The sequence below is a fragment of the Leishmania martiniquensis genome, chromosome 28, assembly GCF_017916325.1.
Source record: "Leishmania martiniquensis isolate LSCM1 chromosome 28, whole genome shotgun sequence".
Lineage (NCBI taxonomy): Eukaryota > Euglenozoa > Kinetoplastea > Trypanosomatida > Trypanosomatidae > Leishmania > Leishmania martiniquensis.
This window is the reverse complement of record NC_090163.1, coordinates 512,745-530,648: the sequence shown is the minus strand read 5'-3', so window position 1 is coordinate 530,648 and position 17,904 is coordinate 512,745. Positions and strand designations below refer to the sequence as shown.

The following is a 17,904-nucleotide window of genomic DNA, read 5'->3' as shown; positions in this document are numbered from 1 at the left end:
CAAACAGATATATATATATAAATGAAATAGCAACGAAACGCAACAGCAAGAGTCTCAGTCGGATACGGGGTAGGCGGGAGAGCGGAAAGGGGAGGGGCGTGCTGCAGAGAGGTACCCGCAACAAGCAAAGCACGCAGGGGAAAAAAGAAAAGAGTCAACAAAAAGGAGCACGCACACTACACGCCCTGCCGCTGTGGAAGAGGTGAGGAAGGGACCTCACGCCCGCCCCTGCCCTGCCCATAAGGGCAAGGAGAGGGGAAGAAAACGAAAAAAAAGTGAAAAGAAACAAGGCAACGGAAACAGGGGATCGATGCACGCGGATGCACATGTTCACACTCCCGCATCGATATTCTTGGCGCGTCTGTGTGCATGAGGGGGGAGGAAGAGGAGAAGGGGGAGGGGCAAGTGATCGAGTTCCCTCATACAACGAATCGAAAAGAGATCAGACGAGAGGGAGTGGGGGCAGAGGCCGCAGACAAACACTAAAGCGAGAGGAGGTCGCCTCCGCCTCCCACGAGAGTATCGCGCCGTTCCAGGAAATATACGAGCACACACACAGAGAAGAGGAGAGAGCGAGCCTGAAGGGTCTCACCTGAGCTGATAAAGCAAAATAAGCACGTACGTGGGCAAGATATGTGCTCGAATACGGCACCAAAAAAGGAAGAGGCCTCCGCGTGAAAGGAATCGAGAGCACTGTCCATGGGCTAGCCGGCCGATGAAAAGTTCAAGCGTGTGCTGCTCGAGTCCAGAATGCTCTGCGGAGGAGACCGCTTTGACGTGCACGAAGCGGCCGCCGTAGCCAGCAGTCTCTTGAGCGTATCGGGTCTGCGCACGGACATAGGACACTCTACAGGGCCCGGTATCCATGGTGAACAACACACAAGGTACGCTTTCTCTTCACCACCTTGCGATCCAACGCCCAAGCGTCTTGAGTGCCTCCAGAGCAACACGCATCGCACACTCGCCACAATGTGGCAAACTTTCTACAAGGCCATCCCCTACCGTGGGAGGGTGCTTGGCATCAGGAACGGCTCTGCATGAGCTGTCCTCTAACGACATCTCCAAGGGACCGACACACGCTTACTCTCAGGCGCTCACCGCTTGGAGTGAGTGCGCGGTGCGCTAACGCCTGCTCTCACCTCTCCCAGTCTCTGCAGTCGAGCCGCAGATCCACTTCCCTCCCCCGTCGCGCCCGCCACACAGGTCCACGTGTGTGGCGCAGAGCGGCCGTGCAGACATGCGGAGCAGCAAGGCGATGGCTCGGTGGCCTGGATACGGCCTCGACATGAAGCGCTACTCACTCCACACGCCTTGCAGGTCGCCTCGCAGCTGCTTCCATTGTGGCACCCGCCACCTGGCGCCTCCCTCCCTGCGGCGGCACAGGCTCTTCCTCAGCAGTGAGCAGCGAGGGCCGGGCGAGGAGAGCTCGAGTCACGCTGCGGGCATGCGTATCGTGTCCACGGCACGCGCTTGCACACTGCCGCATGTCGTTCCAACGCAACGCCACCTGGGGGCGGAGTACCGACATCCACTGCGGAAAAGCCCTCTGCCTTGGATCTGCCGCGGCTGCTTCATCCCGAGGCCAGCACCAGCGATGGATCGGCATTGGCAGGGGATGACGGGGCGGAGTGTGTGTGTGTGTGTGCGTATGTCAGGGAGGGGGTGATCCTGCATGATCTCTTCCCCAAGCGGAGTGGCGCACGGGCCCCCCTCGAGATGACATACGTCCAGCCAGGCGGTCACCACGAACAGACGACATAAAAATCCTCGATAACGAAGACATGCGAGCGGCTCTCTGCGTTGCACATCGGCGTCCCTCTCTACCTTCACCCCAACACAAAGAGGAGCCTCTGAGGTACAGCGAGCTTCCACGGACAGAGATCTAAGTTGCCATAGGAGGAGAGCTCAGCTGTGTCGTCACCATCCCCCGCTGGCAAAACGCCCCAAGTTCCATTCCACTCTATGACGATGAGGCTCGGGACGAAAGGCATCTGGGCCTTTGGGATTCGTACGTCAGCACCTGACCACCAATACGTTCCTCGCATGTCCGCATTTCACCACAGCGCGCTTATCCCTCTCCTCTTCTCCGCGCTGCTGCGCCGCTGCTACGCCCTCCTCCTCTCGCACCGACCGCCCTGCCGTCGCGTCGGGCCGGCGCATGCCCCAGCGTGACGCGGGGCCACCGCACACGCCAGTCTGCAGCGCCTCCATGGCGCAGCTCGGGGCGCTCTCGCCGTGCTCCTCGCATCTGCGCCTCGCCCCCCCGCCCCGCCGGATGCGAGAGATGCCGCGTGCCTCAGAACGCCGTGGTTGTCCGGGGGGGCTCGCTGCCGCCGTCTGCCCTTTCCACCGCCATCCCTAGGGTGGGTGCCAGGCAAAAAAAAAAAAGGGCCCGCGCAGCGCGGGTGAGGTGCGCGGGTTACCGCATCACTGCGTGCTCCATCATTCCATAGCGTGACGAGAAGAAGGCTGAGGGAGAAGTGTGGTGGTGCAGGTGATGTCCTCCCGGCTCCGTGACGCAGTGTGGTTGACGTGCAGTATCGTGCGTGGGAGCGGCTGCCTCTGAGAATGCTGTGTGTCATACGAGGAGAATAAACGCAATGTAAGCTATGAGCTCTATCAGCCACGCAGTGAGCCCAATGCCAAAACCGACACCGTACGTTGCCGTCTTGGACCACTGATAGATGTTGTCGCAATAACGATTGGTGTGAATGCTGGCAGTCATCGACCAGCATATAAGCTCAAAGGCGAGACTAAAGCTCATGACAAGTATCATCGACTTCTTCAGCTTCCCCGCGTCTAAAGCTTCACGGCTTTGCTTGCTGTCTGCGCTGCTGTTGTTTACGGGGGTCTCCTCCCCGCCATTGTCCATTTCGTCCACGTCCATGTAGGATGTATGGCCACGGAAATGGCGACCGGCTTCTCGAAGGCGGATGCACAGTATCCACGACATTACCACCGTCAGCGTCGATGCCAGGATGGAGATGATAGAGAAGGCGGCTCCGGTCCGAAGAATGCTGCGCAGAATGCTGCAGTTTCGAATGAGGGATGTGCGACGTGTGTAGCTGACACTATCGCAATCTTTCTTGAATCCCCAGAAGGTGTAGCACCCGCCGCCGGCCACGTCGATTTGCGAAAGGGCGCAAGACAGGATGACGAAGAGGAGGTGCATCAGCGCAATGCAGAAGAATACGTAGACGGTGACGCGCTGAGAGTCCTTGCCCACCACCGCCTTCTTAACGGCCCGCATTCGCGCGGCTGGAGCCTCCAGGGCGGCATTGACCATTGTCAGTGCCCTCTGCTTGCCGCGTGCCACCCCGCTCTTCTTCTGCACCGCCTCTCCACCCTCTTCCTGCTGATTCTCCTGCACAGCGCCGCGATTTCCAAAGGAAGGTGACGACTGCAGACCACTGGTGGGGCCGCTCTGCTCCTCCTGGGGTGTCCGTTGAGCCCCACGCACGGCAGCCGAGAGCTGCGGCTGTTGCTGGTGGCGTGGCGAGACCGCAGATATATCTGTATAAGAGCCGGAGGTGCCTGTATAGCTCTCATCTTCGCTCTCCAGCGGGCTAAGCTGCTGTCCGTGCGGAACACTATTGCCTTGGCCCCGCATTTTCATTGAAGTAAGCTGGTACCGTACAGAAGACACAAAGTCTCACTCTCTGGGTGTGGCAGTTGCTCTCCGGCCTTGAGATTCTAAAGAACAAAGAGGGCCTTTTCTATTCACTTCAGAGCGCGCCCGCCGGTTCACGCACGCCGCACAGCGGACAGAAGGGGATGGGAGTGGGGGTGCTCTATTGGACCACAAACCCGCGAAAAGCCAAAAAAAGAAAAAATCGAAGCGCTTGACGGATCCGAGTTCAATTACAGATTGGGAGCGTATATCGCAGGATTCTTTGGCTCGCACGTGTGTGCTGGCGCTGTGGCGCAGGAAGGGAAGATTGAAAAGAGGTCATCGAGAGAGATGCAGGAACGATGCGCGAACACAATCTTTTCCAACCAGTCCCACCAAGGACTCGGGTGAGACAAGAGAGGCGACAGAAGGCACCACATTCGGCCAGGGCCGAATCCCCGGAGGTTTGCTGCCTGCCTCCTTGTGAGCAGTGAAAAGCGGCGAACGCACGAGAGGCGCTCTTCCTTCCCCAAAACCGCGGGCGCGATGCGTTCCATCTTTACCGTATCAGAGGCACGTCATGCTGTTGCGCCAGTGCTTTACTTAGGAGCAGCGCAAAGGTGATGAAAGAAAAACGAATGTTAAACGTTCCCATCAGATCTTGCCCGAGTTTCAGCCCTTATGAAGAGACAAAGACATGCGCGCAGCTGACATGGCATCGCGACGACTCCGCTGGCATCAACCGAAGCTTGCCCGGCGGTCCGTCGCCTGTTCCCATCAAGAGAATGGTCGTTCATTCGGCGCAGAGGTGACAATGCCGTCTTGTTTTCAACGAGCAGCAAGATTTCCAACAGAAGTTTGATTGAAGACGGCAGAAATCACGACGCTACCGTCACCTCATCGAGCACACGGCATGATTCACGGCCGTCGGGAACCCCTTCATGGGAAAGAGGGGTGCAGCAACATCGTTACGAGCCGCTCTTCCGTCTCCTGTGAGTGCATCGCCAACGCCTCCAGTGCAACAAGCTGTCCACCTGCCGGAGAGCACCCCATGGCCTCCCCAAGATCACAGAAGCCCACGCTCTGCCATCTTCGACAGTCTCACGATTCATCTTGGTAATCACTCACAGCGACAAGCGCGACTGAACGCCATTAGAATGATCGAGAAAAGCACACGGAAATAGACCAGCCCTCGGTTCCCTCGCTCTCCCTCCCATTCTGCTGCGCCGCTGCTACGCCCTCCTCCTCTCGCACCGACCGCCCTGCCGTCGCGTCGGGCCGGCGCATGCCCCAGCGTGACGCGGGGCCACCGCACACGCCAGTCTGCAGCGCCTCCATGGCGCAGCTCGGGGCGCACTCGCTGTGTTCCTCGCGCACCCGCACTCTCCCGTGCGCTTGACAGCGCGCGTGGCCACGCCTGCCTTGCAACGTCCCGGCTGCCCCCCCCCCCCATTGTGGTCGCGTGCTGGGCGTGCACACTATGGTTACCGCTGCTGTGGCGTAAAACGTGCTCATGGGCCATGCTGTTGTTCTTGCGTGCAATGCCCCACCACGCCGTCGCACCGTACCGTCGCCTCCCATTCAATCAGCTCCGCGCAGAAACAGCGAAGGAGGTCCTCTACCGCGGCCCTCCACCTGCGTCAGCGCACTACCCTCCGTTTGGCAAGTCGACCCGTGGCCGCCTTGATCGCCTCTGCACCGCGTCGGCCACTGCCACGCGGTTATCCGGGCATTTCAGGCGGAGAAGGCGCGGCCATCGATCCTTTTCGTAGCGCGCGCGCGTTCAACAGAGGGCTTCGGTCGACGGCGGTGCCATCCCCTGAAGAGTTTGCTTTCTTGTTGCGTGTGTTGAGAGGGATTTCAGCTTTTCGTACGTATCCGTTGCGCCGCTCAAAAGGTTCGCTGCAGGCGAGAGGAGGGGTAACATGCAGCTGAGTTGGGGGAGTATTCGGAGTCTGTGCACTTTGTGCAGCTTCGCACTCGGGGCGCTCATGAGGTGAATAGCGAAAGAGAAAGAGAGAGCCGTCGGCAGAGATATTAAGGAACGCGAAGAAAAAAAGGACGGACAATATGTGCGGGCGATTTAAAAAAATCAGAATCGAAATCTCTTGAGTGCCGTACGATGAAGAGCAACGTGGCCGGCGAGGGGGAGAAGGGGCGAAGCATCTGTACAAGACGTCGCTGAGGTGTCTCCCACTGCTTTCGGCTATCATCGTGCATGCAATCTTCGCTTCTGGGCACGCAGGCTGCTCAGGTTGAATTCGTCAAGCAGGGCGTTCCAGTGGATAGCCAGCGCCATCTTCCTCCACCTCAATGCCGAAGATTTGGCTGAGCTTGTGGGCGACGGCGTCGTCGTCGTTTCGGCCGATCACCTCGAGGTGCGGGAGCTTTTCCCGCAGCCGCGGGCTGCCGTTTTCCATGATGTATCCCTTCCCCACCGAGGACAGCAGTTCCACGTCGTTGAGGCCGTCACCGAACGCGATGCAATCTTTCATCGTCAGGTCCAGCTTGTCAAGGACGTGCTGCAGTGCCGACGCTTTACTGACGTCGGACGGGACAATGTCGAGGCAGTGAGTCGCAGACGGCGCCACGCGCACGGACGTCTCCAGTCCCAAATCGTGCGTAAGCTCCTTCATTCGCTGGTTGATGTCCGACTCCACGCGAGAGCTTTTCTCAGGGTTGTAGCAGAGAAAGAAAATCTCGCTCACGTGGTCTACTGGGAACGTCTTCTCCAGGTTGGAGACCACGCGGAAGGTGAACCGAGACTCTTTGTAGAGAGCCGCCTCGAGGTCACTGGGATACCGGCAGACCCACTCCTCACTGGCCTTGTCGTCTGGCTGGTCACTGGGGTTGGTGTAGCCCTGCCTCTGCCTGTCCGCCTCATCGACGCCGCGGAAGACGTTGATGTTCACCTCGGGGTCGTCCATAAACATTGAGTAGAGCTCCTGCACGATGCGCGGGTCGATAGTGCGCTCGTAGATGCGCTCGTTAGCCTCGTTGTAGATGCACGCTCCGTTGGACGTGATGGCGAAGCAGCGTGGGACGATCTTCTCCGCCCCCTGTGACCCCGCACCCGAGCAGATCGAAGGAGATGACGGCAAGCCGCTGCTGTAGCTGTTGTTCAGCGAGCCCGATGGATAGCGCCCCGTTGGCGATGCCCCAACAGGCGTGATTACTTGAAAACCGGGAGTCGGGATGGATTTGGCCGCGGCAAAGATGTTGAGGCGACGCTTGATGCGGTAGACATCCGTGAAGGGGCGGCCCGTAGCGAAGATGATGTGCACCCCACGCGCCAAGAGCTGTGACAAGACGGCGCGGGTATAGTCGGAGATCGAGTGGTTGCTGTTGAGCAGCGTGCCATCCATATCGCACGCCACGAGCTTGTACGGGTTGAGACCCGGTGGAACCTGAACGCCTTTCGGCTTGCGTGCGTACACGTTGGCCGCAATGATGCTTTCGGGAGTGGTCATGATGGCGCAAGCAGGGGTTTCAGGAAGGAAGCGGCGTGTGGAAGAGAGGCACTCTGCGAGACACCGCGTGCAACACACAGGAGACACACTCACACACGCAGACAGACAGGCACGAAAGGCCCCCCTTTTTGCTGACGAGAAATTAACGAGGGTGACAAGAGATGGAAAACAGTGCGAGTTAGAGAGAGAGGGAGGAGGGAGGGGAGTGAGCGAAGACGGAGGTGGACAAGTACAAGCGCTCACCCTTAGACTCGCATTCACACGCCCAAAGAGCAACAGGTGCTTCGAGTGGGGTGAAGGGTGTGACAGACAGTTAGTGGGGTGGCGCGCAGATGTCACACAAACGACTGAAACGGAATGGAAGAGGGGGAGGCAGAGGCAGAAGCAGATCGAGAGAAAGTGTGTTCGCGTGTGCGTGAGAGCGCGGCAGGCGGGGCGAGGCGTGGAAGGAAAGAAAGGCAATGACGGCGGAGACGTGAAACGAAAAACAGAGACTCAGGTGGATTAAAATAGGCCAACCTGATCCACACCCCAAAGGAAGAAAAACAGCAAGAACAACCGCAACAATAGCTGCAGCTCACACACACACACAAAGGGAAAGAGCACAGCAGAAAAGGGTTTAGAGAAGAGCGACGAAGGGGACAGCTGCGAAAGATACGGTAAGGCGTCACGCGGATAGACGTGGGGGTGGGGGTGGGGGTAGAGACGGAAAGGAGGACAACAACAACAAAAAAACACAAAGGAAGGCGGGGTCCGTATGCGCTCCCTATCCAAAAAGTACTCGTCGTACTCAAGGGAGGTGAAACAACAAACAAGACCAGAGATAGAGAGAGGGACAGCCAATACAGATGTGCGGGGTGCCGGCGGAATCACACAAGTGTGGATTGATGTCTCTCTTGCACGAACTCAAGCAGGCAGGCAGACAGGCGCGAATACAAGCACAGCTTTCGACCTTCACTGGTCGTGTTACAGTTTTTTTTTCCTCTCGTGCGGGAAGAGAGGCGAAGAGAGAGAGAGACAGACAGACGTAGAGGTGATGCGTTTTTTTTTAGTGCATGTGCGTAGTAAGGCGTGGGGAGTAATGAGCGATAAAGGAGCGCGTGTGCAGCTGTGTGCAGCTACGTGAGACAAAGGGCGGGGGAAGGGGGAGGGAAGAGGAGGATGAGGGCACCGGTGGGTACTAGAGGGTAAGACAGGCTGAAGAAATCAGAAGGAGCGGAAAAACGGAGAGAGAGAGAGCGACACATCAGATCAGCGTGCGCCGCATTGTGGAAGACGCTTCTCCGCAGTGGAGTGAGGAGTCTCACTCTTTCCTTGAAAGGAGCTCGGGTCAGATTGTACCCTCCCACCGCACCTGGGGGAGGGGGGTGGGGGCTGCCCTGCACGCATAGGATGAATGCGACCCAAAGCTGAGGCGGAGGCTTCATCCGGGAGGAGTACTTAAAAAGGCGAGCACGAGGAGGGAATCCCAGCGAGTATGCCGTATGGTGGCCCTTCTTTCACTTTCCGTTGCCTCTCCGAAGTATGCAACAGGACGAAGAAAAGGGGAACAGTAAGAAAGGTATGGCGGAAAGGAGGGGGAGGCAAAGGACGCGCGCTGGCGCACCAGCTTCTGCCTCTACTATGAGACAGACTTGAGCAGCGCGCAGGAGTCAAGGGAGCACCCGATAGAATCGCGCACCTGTGCCCCCAACGATCGAGATGAGGCCTTCGCCCTTTCGCCGCTGTGCTCTTCACCTTGACAGGCTCGCGGTCGCTGTTGAATTGAGGGTCGACGCTGGCATTTAGGGCTAGAAGAACATCTCTTCTAGCTTCTTCGCCACGCCATCGTTGGCGTTGGTGCCGATGATCTGCGCATGCGGCACGGCGTCCTTTAGCTTCTGCTGCCCGTTTTCCATAATGAAGGATGTTGTGGTGACTCGCAGCATCGACTCGTCATTCATGCCGTCACCGAAGCAGGCCACCTCATCGAGCGTCAGCCCCAGCACCTCCGCCACCTCGCGCACACCGTTGCCTTTGGTAACTCCAGCAGGCACACAGTCGAGGATGCATGGGAGGGAAAAGGTGCAGCAAAGGTCGCCGGCGTACTCCTTGCTAAGCGCATCATCCAGCACCACCAGCTCGTCGTGGTTGCCAACAAACCACATCTCATGCACTCCATGCAGCTCCTCGGCCTTCAGGTCGTACAGGCCCGCACCAAGGTCGGTGCAGCGGAAGTCTTCATGGAAGGCACTGCTCACCTCAGGGATGTTCCTGTCCGTTAGCCACTCCGCTTCACGGTAGATGTTGGTGGTGAATTTTTTGGGAAGCTCACAGCCAGTCGCAGGGTCCCTTAGAGTTCGAATGCGCGTGAGCGATTCTACGAGCTCTGGCCGCATATTGTGCTCGCGCACAACCTTGAACGCGCCATCATGAATGCGAGCGCCGTTGCTGGTGATGATATAGTCCGGATGTATCTGGCAGCTGCGAATCCTGCAAAAGACATCCGCGTAGGGTCGCCCGGTGGCCACGACAAGCCAGATGCCCTTCTCCTTGAGCTTTTTCAAGACGCTGGCGGTGTACTCGCTGATGCAGTGCTGCGGGTTGAGCAGCGTACCGTCAAGGTCCGTGACAATGGCCCTGATGGGCATAGTGATGGCAACCAACACAGAGAACAAGATCGCGAAGAAGGGAATTCACAATGGTGACGAAGAGAGCAATACTAAGAATAACCGCGCCAATACGTGGAGCGTCAGCTGAAAAGAGTTATGCGCGTGCGTCGAGTGCCGAGCGACGCCCTCGTGGTAGAGAATAAGAAGGTGTGTGTGTGTGTGTCAGGGGCGGATGAGGGGAGGGAGGAGGGGCGTCGCGAGGTTCCGCTTCGCTCCCTTCTATTGTATAGTGTGTAGGTGAGCCTAGGCGCGTGAGCGTCTTCAACGCGCATTAGAACAGAGTTGCCCACCCAACGTAGGCGAGCGATTGGCAGAGGAGGGGGAGGAAAAGAGGGACGGGGAGGATTCTCAATGAAGCATCCGAGTGAGAGAGGTGCCTCGTTGAATTGAACACGTCGCCTCCCCATCGCTACATCCGATAGGCCACACATGTCAGTAGAGGGGATGGGGAGGAGGACTAGAGCAGGAGCATGCGCACCACACCCTCAGCACCACTTGAAAGAGCGGCACAAGGGCAGAGAGGGCATGGAGAGCTGAGGCGACACATGCGTCCAATGACGATGGTAGTAGCGGCGACACGCAGAGAAAATAGATTACAGAAAAAGGACAGACGAGGCCGCGCTAATCTACCGGTGTCGGTGCAGCACTCCAATACGCCACGCACTGCCACACTGAACGCCCACTCATATCAACCATTGATGAAGCCTCCGCACGGAAACACGCGCCCCAGGATTTTCTCGCGACAAGCACGCCCTTGTCCTGAGGGCTTGCGCGCGGTGCTCTGCGTCAACGAAGAGGGCAGCAAGCAGCGCCGTATGAAAGCATGTCGTCGTTGCCACCGCTTGGCTTCTCGGCCACGAATACGTTCCTCGCATGTCCGCATTTCACCACAGCGCGCTTATCCCTCTCCTCTTCTCCGCGCTGCTGCGCCGCTGCTACGCCCTCCTCCTCTCGCACCGACCGCCCTGCCGTCGCGTCGGGCCGGCGCATGCCCCAGCGTGACGCGGGGCCACCGCACACGCCAGTCTGCAGCGCCTCCATGGCGCAGCTCGGGGCGCTCTCGCCGTGCTCCTCGCATCTGCGCCTCGCCCCCCCGCCCCGCCGGATGCGAGAGATGCCGCGTGCCTCAGAACGCCGTGGTTGTCCGGGGGGGCTCGCTGCCGCCGTCTGCCCTTTCCACCGCCATCCCTAGGGTGGGTGCCAGGCAAAAAAAAAAAAAAGGGCCCGCGCAGCGCGGGTGAGGTGCGCGGGTTACCGCATCTCCGCGCGAAGCATGATGCGGCGTGAGCAGCGAGCAGGCGGCGAATCTCGCGTGGCGTATCGGTCACGAAGCGGGGGCCCGCCGTCCTCACACCGAAAAGAGGTGAGGGCGGGTACACGGGCAGAGGTGAGAGCACCCCACAAGGCCAGATGAATGTCGAAGCAAAGAAAGGGGAAGGAAGCGGGGTGATGGGAAAAGGAGGGAGACGAAGGAGACCCACGTCTCTGCAGCTTGCGCTGTGTGTGTATGTCGCTGGTAGGAAATAGCAGAGCAGGGTCGCTCTGGAGGGCGAGACGAGTCCTGTGGCTTGAGCATCTCCTCTAAACATCTCTTCAGGCAGCGGCATGTGCTTGTAGAGCCCTAGTCCCTGCCTTCAAGGCCTCAGGTTACCTTCTTGAAGTCTTCGTGAAATGCCTTGCAGGAGACGACCACATTCTTTAGTTTCTGTGCCCACCAAGTCGGCTCGTCCTGTGCGCCGCTGTTTTCCGTTTCTTCGGTGGCCTCGGACAGGTTGGACCATGTGAAGAAGCGGTGCGCGGCTCGAGAAGGCAAAGAGGAGGTGCCGAGGCAGTGCGTACACCGACCTCAAGGACAGCGCCCGCCCTGCCCGTTCACCTTTTCCCTTTCTGCCCCTCTCGCGCAGTCATTTCCGCTGTGGAAGGAATGGGGCCGGCAGCGCTGAAGCGAATCGAAAGAGAAACGCAACGAGGCAAGAAGGCCCCGAGCGCCCACTGGGGTGCTGCGAGTATGGCGGAGGGAGGGCGAGGAGGGCTGCAAGGGTGATGCTGCAGCAGGCGGAAGTGCGTAGCACCACACGAACGGCGCTGAGAGCAAGAGAAAAGGAGAGGCAACTCGGGCAAACCTCCTTCCGGCTAAGAGGCGCGCACCGAGGCTGGGAGCTCCCCTTTTTCTTTCGTTCCAGTTCCTGTACACACCCTGGCGCACCCGCGCACGCATGCCTCAAGCAGATGGAAGGGCCTCTGGATCTCTATTCCGCGAGCAGCTGGTAAAAGCGTTAGCCGCCAGCAGCTCCTCGAGCTTCAGCGCAACGCCTTCCTCGTCGTTCGACCGAATAACGAGGAGCCCCACTGCGGCCCGCTTCACCATCGCTTGTGCATTTGCCATAACAAAGGCCTGCCCGGCTGCCTGGAGCATTTCCATGTCGTTCATGCCATCGCCGAACGCGACGGTTTCTTTGTGAGCGATGCCGAGGCATCTGCACACCTTGTCCAGCGCAACACCCTTGTTGATACCCTTTGCGAAGCAGTCGAGGATGTGGGGCAGTGCGAAGGTGCAGCTGATCTCGTTGGAAAGCTCTCGGTCGATGTACTTCTTCACGCAGATTAAATCCTCGTGCGCCCCGCGAATCCATATGCTATGGGTACCCTGGAGCGTCTTGGCCGTCTGCGCCATCGGGTCGGTCTTCTCGTAGACGAAGGCGGGGTGGAAAGCAGCCCGGACCTCTTCGATGCACTCGTTGGTGAGCCATCGGTCCTTGCAGTTGACGTTGAACAAGATGCGCCGCGCCGGCACTGTTGGATCGACCACTCCCTCGTCAGTGAGGTGCGGCGACAGCTGAAAGAGTCGGCAAACACTCTCAGCATCCATGTCGCACTCAAAGACGGTGTTGTGCTGGCCGTCATGGATGCGAGCCCCGTTGCTGGTAATGACGAAGTCTGGGTGTAGGGTCGCCTTGGCAAGGTTGCCAAACACGTCTGGAAACGGCCGTCCTGTGGCGACAATGAAGGCGACACGTCGCTGTCGGAGTGCGTGGAGCACTTTCACGGTGCGGTGGCGAACAACGTGGCGAGAGTCGAACAGGGTGCCATCCATGTCCACAAACACAGCTTTTATTTTTGGTAATGCCATGGCTTTGTCTTGCGTGAGGGTGGGAAGAAGAGGAGGAGGGCGAAGACAGTGAATTGTAAGAGCGAGCCCGCAAGCGCTGGGAAAGCCTTTGTCCGCACGGCTGACCTTGCTTGACGCTAAGCAAAAAAGGGGTTGGAGATGGGGTGGAGTGGGGTGGGGAAGGGCTTTCGAAGCAGAAGTACCCTGTCAACGGTTTCCATGCGTGCCCTGGTGGTCTGCCCATCTGGTGAACGCACATGGAGGTAAGACTGCGAAGGGGCGAAAGGATTCAAAGAGGAGGAGAAGAACTGAGGCAACAATGGCAGCGACTTTGCGGTGCACCATGCCCCACGTCTGTCACTCCAAATGAGGCGCGGCAGATAGAAAGAGCGAGATGCGCGCACTGGCCGACTCTGTTAGGTACGACGGCGCACGCGCAGAGACTCTAGATGTGTGATTGCGTTGTTATACGGTACTGCGCGTTCCCGAAGCGTGCGAATGCGCGGCCGCAAGGAGAGGGGAGCGCCGCGTGTGCTACTCGAGTGCTGCACGCCAGCACCACTCCTCACACCTCCTCTGCGAAAAAAATAGACACAAAGAAGAAGGATTTATTCCAAGCGAAATACCTCGCGCAGTTTTCGGGCCACGGCATCCTCGGCATTCGTTCGAATCACCTCCAAGTCCGGACACCGCTGCCGAAGCTGCGGATTGCAATTGCCCATAATGAAGCCGCAGCCTACACGGCTCAGCATTGCGGCATCATTAAGGTCGTCACCGAAGGCAACCGTCGCCTTTAGCCGCTCCGCTGGCGTCGCCGTTGACAGCGTCTCATGTGGCAAGGGTGTCATGAGCGTGTAGAGGCGCTCGAGGGCCAACGCTTTGGTCACCCCTTTAGCGGTAACATCGACATTGTAGGACGCTGAGAACGTGACTGCCAAGTCACTACCGTAGCGTTGCTGGAGCATCTGCTCCAGTTTCTCTAGGAGGGGGCGATCCCAACTCGAGAAGAAGATCTTATGCACATGGTTGAGGCTGCCGTCAACGGCGGAAGATGATAGCTTCGGCGTGCTCGTCCTCTTGATGCTATTCTTGTCGGGGATACGCTCCAGCACCTGGTACCGGTATCCCGACTCCTTGTGGAACTGCAGCATCTCTTCCCAGTCCATGCGGGAGAACCAGTGGTCGCCTTGAGTGATGCCGGTGTTGATGCGCGTCTCGCTCGCCGGAAGCAGGTGGTAGAGTTCATGAACAATGTCCGGGTCGAGGGGGTGCTCAAGCACCAGCTCGCCCGTCGCGGCATCGTGAATGACTGCACCGTTGGAGGTGATGATGTAAGAGGGGGTACGGACCACCCTGGGCGCGTCCAATGGTGGTAGCCGCTGGCGCCGCTTCTGGAAAAAGCGCTGCATATTCTGATTGATGACGGCCACATCAGCGTAGACGCGGCCGGTGGCGAAGATAAACGGCACCTGGTGATCCTGTGTAAGACGGCCCAAGGTCTCTGCCGTGTACTCGCTGAGCGTGTGGTGCGGTGAAAGGATGGTGCCGTCCATGTCTGAGACGGCAAAGCGATACGGAAGGCTGCCTGCAGCGGCACCGCTGCCCGCCGCCACTGCCGAGGTAGTGGCCCTGAGCCAGGCAGTGCTGAACATGTGGTACGTGGACTCGAGAGGTGGGTGTGTATGCGCCTGCCGGCTGGACCAGGGTGAGCGTTAGAGGGGGGTGGAAGGAGAAAGGAACGGGGAAGAGATCAAAGTAAGGCAGAGAATGAGAGGGGTGGTGTACAAGAGAAGACGCGCTTTCCATTGCTGCTGATGGCGTCCATCCACAGCTCAGTGGCGCCCACGGAGTCGGCGCTCCGTACACGCGCTCAAGCACGCACACAGAGCTGACGGTGTGAAGGAGAGAGAAGAATAGAACGGAAGAAGAACGCTGCCGCTCGAGGGGGCTGACCGGTGAATGGAGGCGGGGGGAGGGTGGAGGGGCCAATGTGGATTAGATACTAAAAAGGAAAAAAAAAACAGATGCGGAAGCGCTTCCATCTAGCGTGCGTTTTTGCTTTCGCCCGCGACCGCCTGCAGAAACACCCATGAGCCAGCACCACAGAAGTTGATACATCGCCACCCCCGACGTCGCGCAATACGCACCTTCCCGCTTGCCTCTCTTCGGCTTGCTGCACGTTGCCTACTCAAGCTGGAACACCTCGACGAGCTTCTTTGCCACGCCGTCATCGGCATTCGACCCGATCATCTGCAAGTGCGGATCCTTACCGAAGGGAACAGCGCTAAGGAGCCTGTCCTGCGCGTTTTCCATGATGTAGCCGGTGCCCGCCATTATGAGCATCTGCACATCGTTCTCTCCGTCCCCAAAGCTGATGCACGCCTTCAGCAGCTCCTCCCCGCTGCGCGGATCCTTCGGGAATATGAATCCCTTTAGCACCCGCGCCAATGCCATTCCTTTGTTCACGCCAATCGCCATCACCTCCATGCAGTTCGGCAGCGAGTAGGCAACGCACACGCTATCCGAGTAGCTGTCTTTGATCTTGTGCTCCAGTGCTGCAAGCAGCGGGCCATTGTTCGAGGTGTAGTACACTTTGTAGACGCCATCGTAGCTGTCAAAGGATTCGGGGTCAAACAGGCGGGGGCAGAAGGTCCCCTTATTCTCTGGATGGTACTCCTTCATTTCGTCTGTCTCGCGGCTCACGTACCAGCAGTCTTCTTGGTAGATACAGGTCGTGATGTCTTCCCAGTCTAGAGCGATGCGCGCCAGCTCTCGCGCGACCTTAGGGCCCATGTCATGCTTCAAGATAATGTTCCCCTGCGGGTCATGCGCGCGCGCGCCGTTGCTTGTAACCAGGTACCCGTCCAGCTGAATCCGCTGCTTTGTTGCGAGCACGTCAGCATGGTGCCGCCCCGTTGCCAAGATGAAGGGAACGTGCCGCTCCCTCTGCAGCTTGTCTATAATCTTTCGGGTGTAGGCAGAAACCCTGTGATCAGGTGATAGGAGTGTCCCATCCATGTCGGACGCCACAGCAATGGGACGAGGTATCGCCTTTAGCATCCTTTCTCAGAGAGTGAAGGAGGAGGAGTGAAGGTGGGTGGGCTAGTAAATAATTGAAGATGATGTTAAACCGGCTTCGGGCGTTGAAGGGAGCGCGCAACCAAAGAATAAAAGGCGAGGGAATATGTTTAGTGGCAGGCGCTTTTCGGCACCGGCACAACGCAACTGTTTACCCTCCGTTTTCGTTTGCTCTATCGCCAGGATGGCGCACGTACGTTGTTGTGCGTGTAAGCGCGTTTTTGCAACAGCGCAGCTTCTCGATGGATTGCGCCGCCCTTCCACGTCTCGCCTCCAGCTTCTGTGGCGAGCGCGTCGTGTGCCAAAGGGATCGCTTGCCTTTATGCACGTGCTAGCGGCCCGAGAGAAGGGGGAAAAAAGATGACGTGATCAAGCGGAGAGGAAGGAGAAACACACGCAAAAAAAAGGGAGCGCCAGTTCAAAAGGATGTAGCAGATTGGATAGGCGCATCCGGCCAACGGGCAGCAAACATGAGAAGCGTTCCGTCCCCCCCTCTCCCCCTCTTCCTTCCTTCGCTTGCTATCCCCTTTCATGAGGGAGGAGAAGGAGGTGCCTCGTCGCCTTGCAGACTTGCACACCGAGCGAGGCAGTGAGAGCAGATGGGCGACTTGAAGAATTAAGAGCGCAGCCGAGAGATTCCCATGCAAGTGTGTCTGTCTGTATATATATATATATTTCGTGCTTTTGTGTGATCCAGGGGACCTTTGTGTGCCGCTGCCATCCAGAAAGGAGTGCGGCTTCGGGCCAGGGCCTGCGGGAATGGAATGGAGGACACATGAGCGCAGCGACCGCCGCTACCGCCACTGAAGCAACGCTGCCGATCGTTTACATCTTCCTCAAAGCAAAGCTTAGGGTGAGAGGGACAAGCGCCAGCAGGCAAGAGAAAGTTAAGGGAACAGAGTGATGAAGAGAGGCGGAGAGACGAAAGGGGGAGGAGGCGGGTGAGGAGGGGAAGCAAAGAGGAGCACTAGCGAATACTCGCGGCCCGCTGCTTACGTCGACGTGCTACAGCAGCCATCGCTCGATGATCGGGAGGGGCACAAGGAAAAAGCGTTCTGTGTGGAGGTGTGCGTATATGTGTAGGCGCCGAGCCAAGCCACAACAGGCCTGCCGAGCGCTCCTTCCTCTTTTGCTGCTCGGCCCCCCTTCCCTCCCCCTCTGAAAAAATAAAAAAAACGCACCCAAGTCGCACGCCGTGGTTACCCTCCCCCCGTGGACACCAAAGTAGATGCTGCACCCCACGTGTTTGACAGTGCCGCCAAAGTCTCCCTCCCTCCCCATCCCCATTCCCATCCCCCCCTCCCCACACACCCCTGCGATGCGCATACGTCTCGACTGTATGGATAGCGGCGACAGAGAGAGAGAGAAGGGCATAGGGAGTGAGGGGGGGAAGGAAGGAAGGAACGTGCGGCGGGTGCGTATGGCGCGTGCTCGTGTGTGGCGTCTCTGTTCTTGTTGCCTCCGTTCTACTGATATTCGCAATGACCTCAGCAAGTGCGTAAGCCGATGGAGAGGAGGAAAGGAAGGCGTGGACAGGGGGAGAGGGGGAAGGGGAGGGGGAGGAGGCCAAGGCGCATGGGTGCGAGCAAGAAGAATCGAACCCAGTGGTATACGCTGCTAGGGATACAGAGACGTGTACATCAATGGTCTCGTGTGCGTTGCACCTCCCACAACTGTCAGCGCTATCGGAGGTGTGAAGGGCGTATGCCTGAGGGGAAAGGGAGCCGGCGGCGTGCATGACGAAGTAAACAAAGAAGGGGTCACGCCGCACACTCAGAGGAGAAGAGAGCGGTGCGTGAGGTAGTGTACAAAACGCTGAGGAGAGGTGGTGGTGGTGGAGAGCGGGGGGAGGGGGTGGTGGCGAACCCCTCGAGATGCGCGGGGAAAGCAGAAGACGGCCGAAGAGATGTACGCCAGAAAGCCGTGGTGGTATACATGAGCTACAAGAGGAGCGCAGGAGTTCATGGGAAGGGGGATAGAGACGAG

The 17,904-nt window shown here is 58.5% G+C and overlaps 6 protein-coding genes across 6 annotated transcripts; all 6 read right to left on the bottom strand.

Annotated features, from left to right (window-relative positions):
* Positions 1-2,578: 2,578 nt before the first annotated feature.
* On the bottom strand, positions 2,579-3,616 carry LSCM1_03162 (uncharacterized protein; the record flags this gene model as incomplete). The annotated part of the gene is made up of 1 exon (XM_067320714.1): positions 2,579-3,616. One exon carries the CDS (start codon positions 3,614-3,616, stop codon positions 2,579-2,581), a length of 1,038 nt encoding a protein of 345 aa, XP_067177324.1.
* A 2,258-nt stretch (positions 3,617-5,874) lies between these two features.
* Positions 5,875-7,080, bottom strand: LSCM1_03161 (uncharacterized protein; the record flags this gene model as incomplete). Its single annotated transcript, XM_067320713.1, has 1 exon — positions 5,875-7,080. One exon carries the CDS (start codon positions 7,078-7,080, stop codon positions 5,875-5,877), a length of 1,206 nt encoding a protein of 401 aa, XP_067177323.1.
* Positions 7,081-8,870: 1,790 nt separating this feature from the next.
* LSCM1_03160 (uncharacterized protein) lies at positions 8,871-9,710 on the bottom strand (the record flags this gene model as incomplete). The annotated part of the gene is made up of 1 exon (XM_067320712.1): positions 8,871-9,710. The coding sequence occupies one exon, from the start codon at positions 9,708-9,710 to the stop codon at positions 8,871-8,873; it is 840 nt and encodes a 279-aa protein (XP_067177322.1).
* A 2,242-nt stretch (positions 9,711-11,952) lies between these two features.
* Positions 11,953-12,861, bottom strand: LSCM1_03159 (uncharacterized protein; the record flags this gene model as incomplete). The annotated part of the gene is made up of 1 exon (XM_067320711.1): positions 11,953-12,861. The coding sequence occupies one exon, from the start codon at positions 12,859-12,861 to the stop codon at positions 11,953-11,955; it is 909 nt and encodes a 302-aa protein (XP_067177321.1).
* A 587-nt stretch (positions 12,862-13,448) lies between these two features.
* On the bottom strand, positions 13,449-14,492 carry LSCM1_03158 (uncharacterized protein; the record flags this gene model as incomplete). Its single annotated transcript, XM_067320710.1, has 1 exon — positions 13,449-14,492. One exon carries the CDS (start codon positions 14,490-14,492, stop codon positions 13,449-13,451), a length of 1,044 nt encoding a protein of 347 aa, XP_067177320.1.
* A 532-nt stretch (positions 14,493-15,024) lies between these two features.
* On the bottom strand, positions 15,025-15,858 carry LSCM1_03157 (uncharacterized protein; the record flags this gene model as incomplete). The annotated part of the gene is made up of 1 exon (XM_067320709.1): positions 15,025-15,858. The coding sequence occupies one exon, from the start codon at positions 15,856-15,858 to the stop codon at positions 15,025-15,027; it is 834 nt and encodes a 277-aa protein (XP_067177319.1).
* Positions 15,859-17,904: the final 2,046 nt, after the last annotated feature.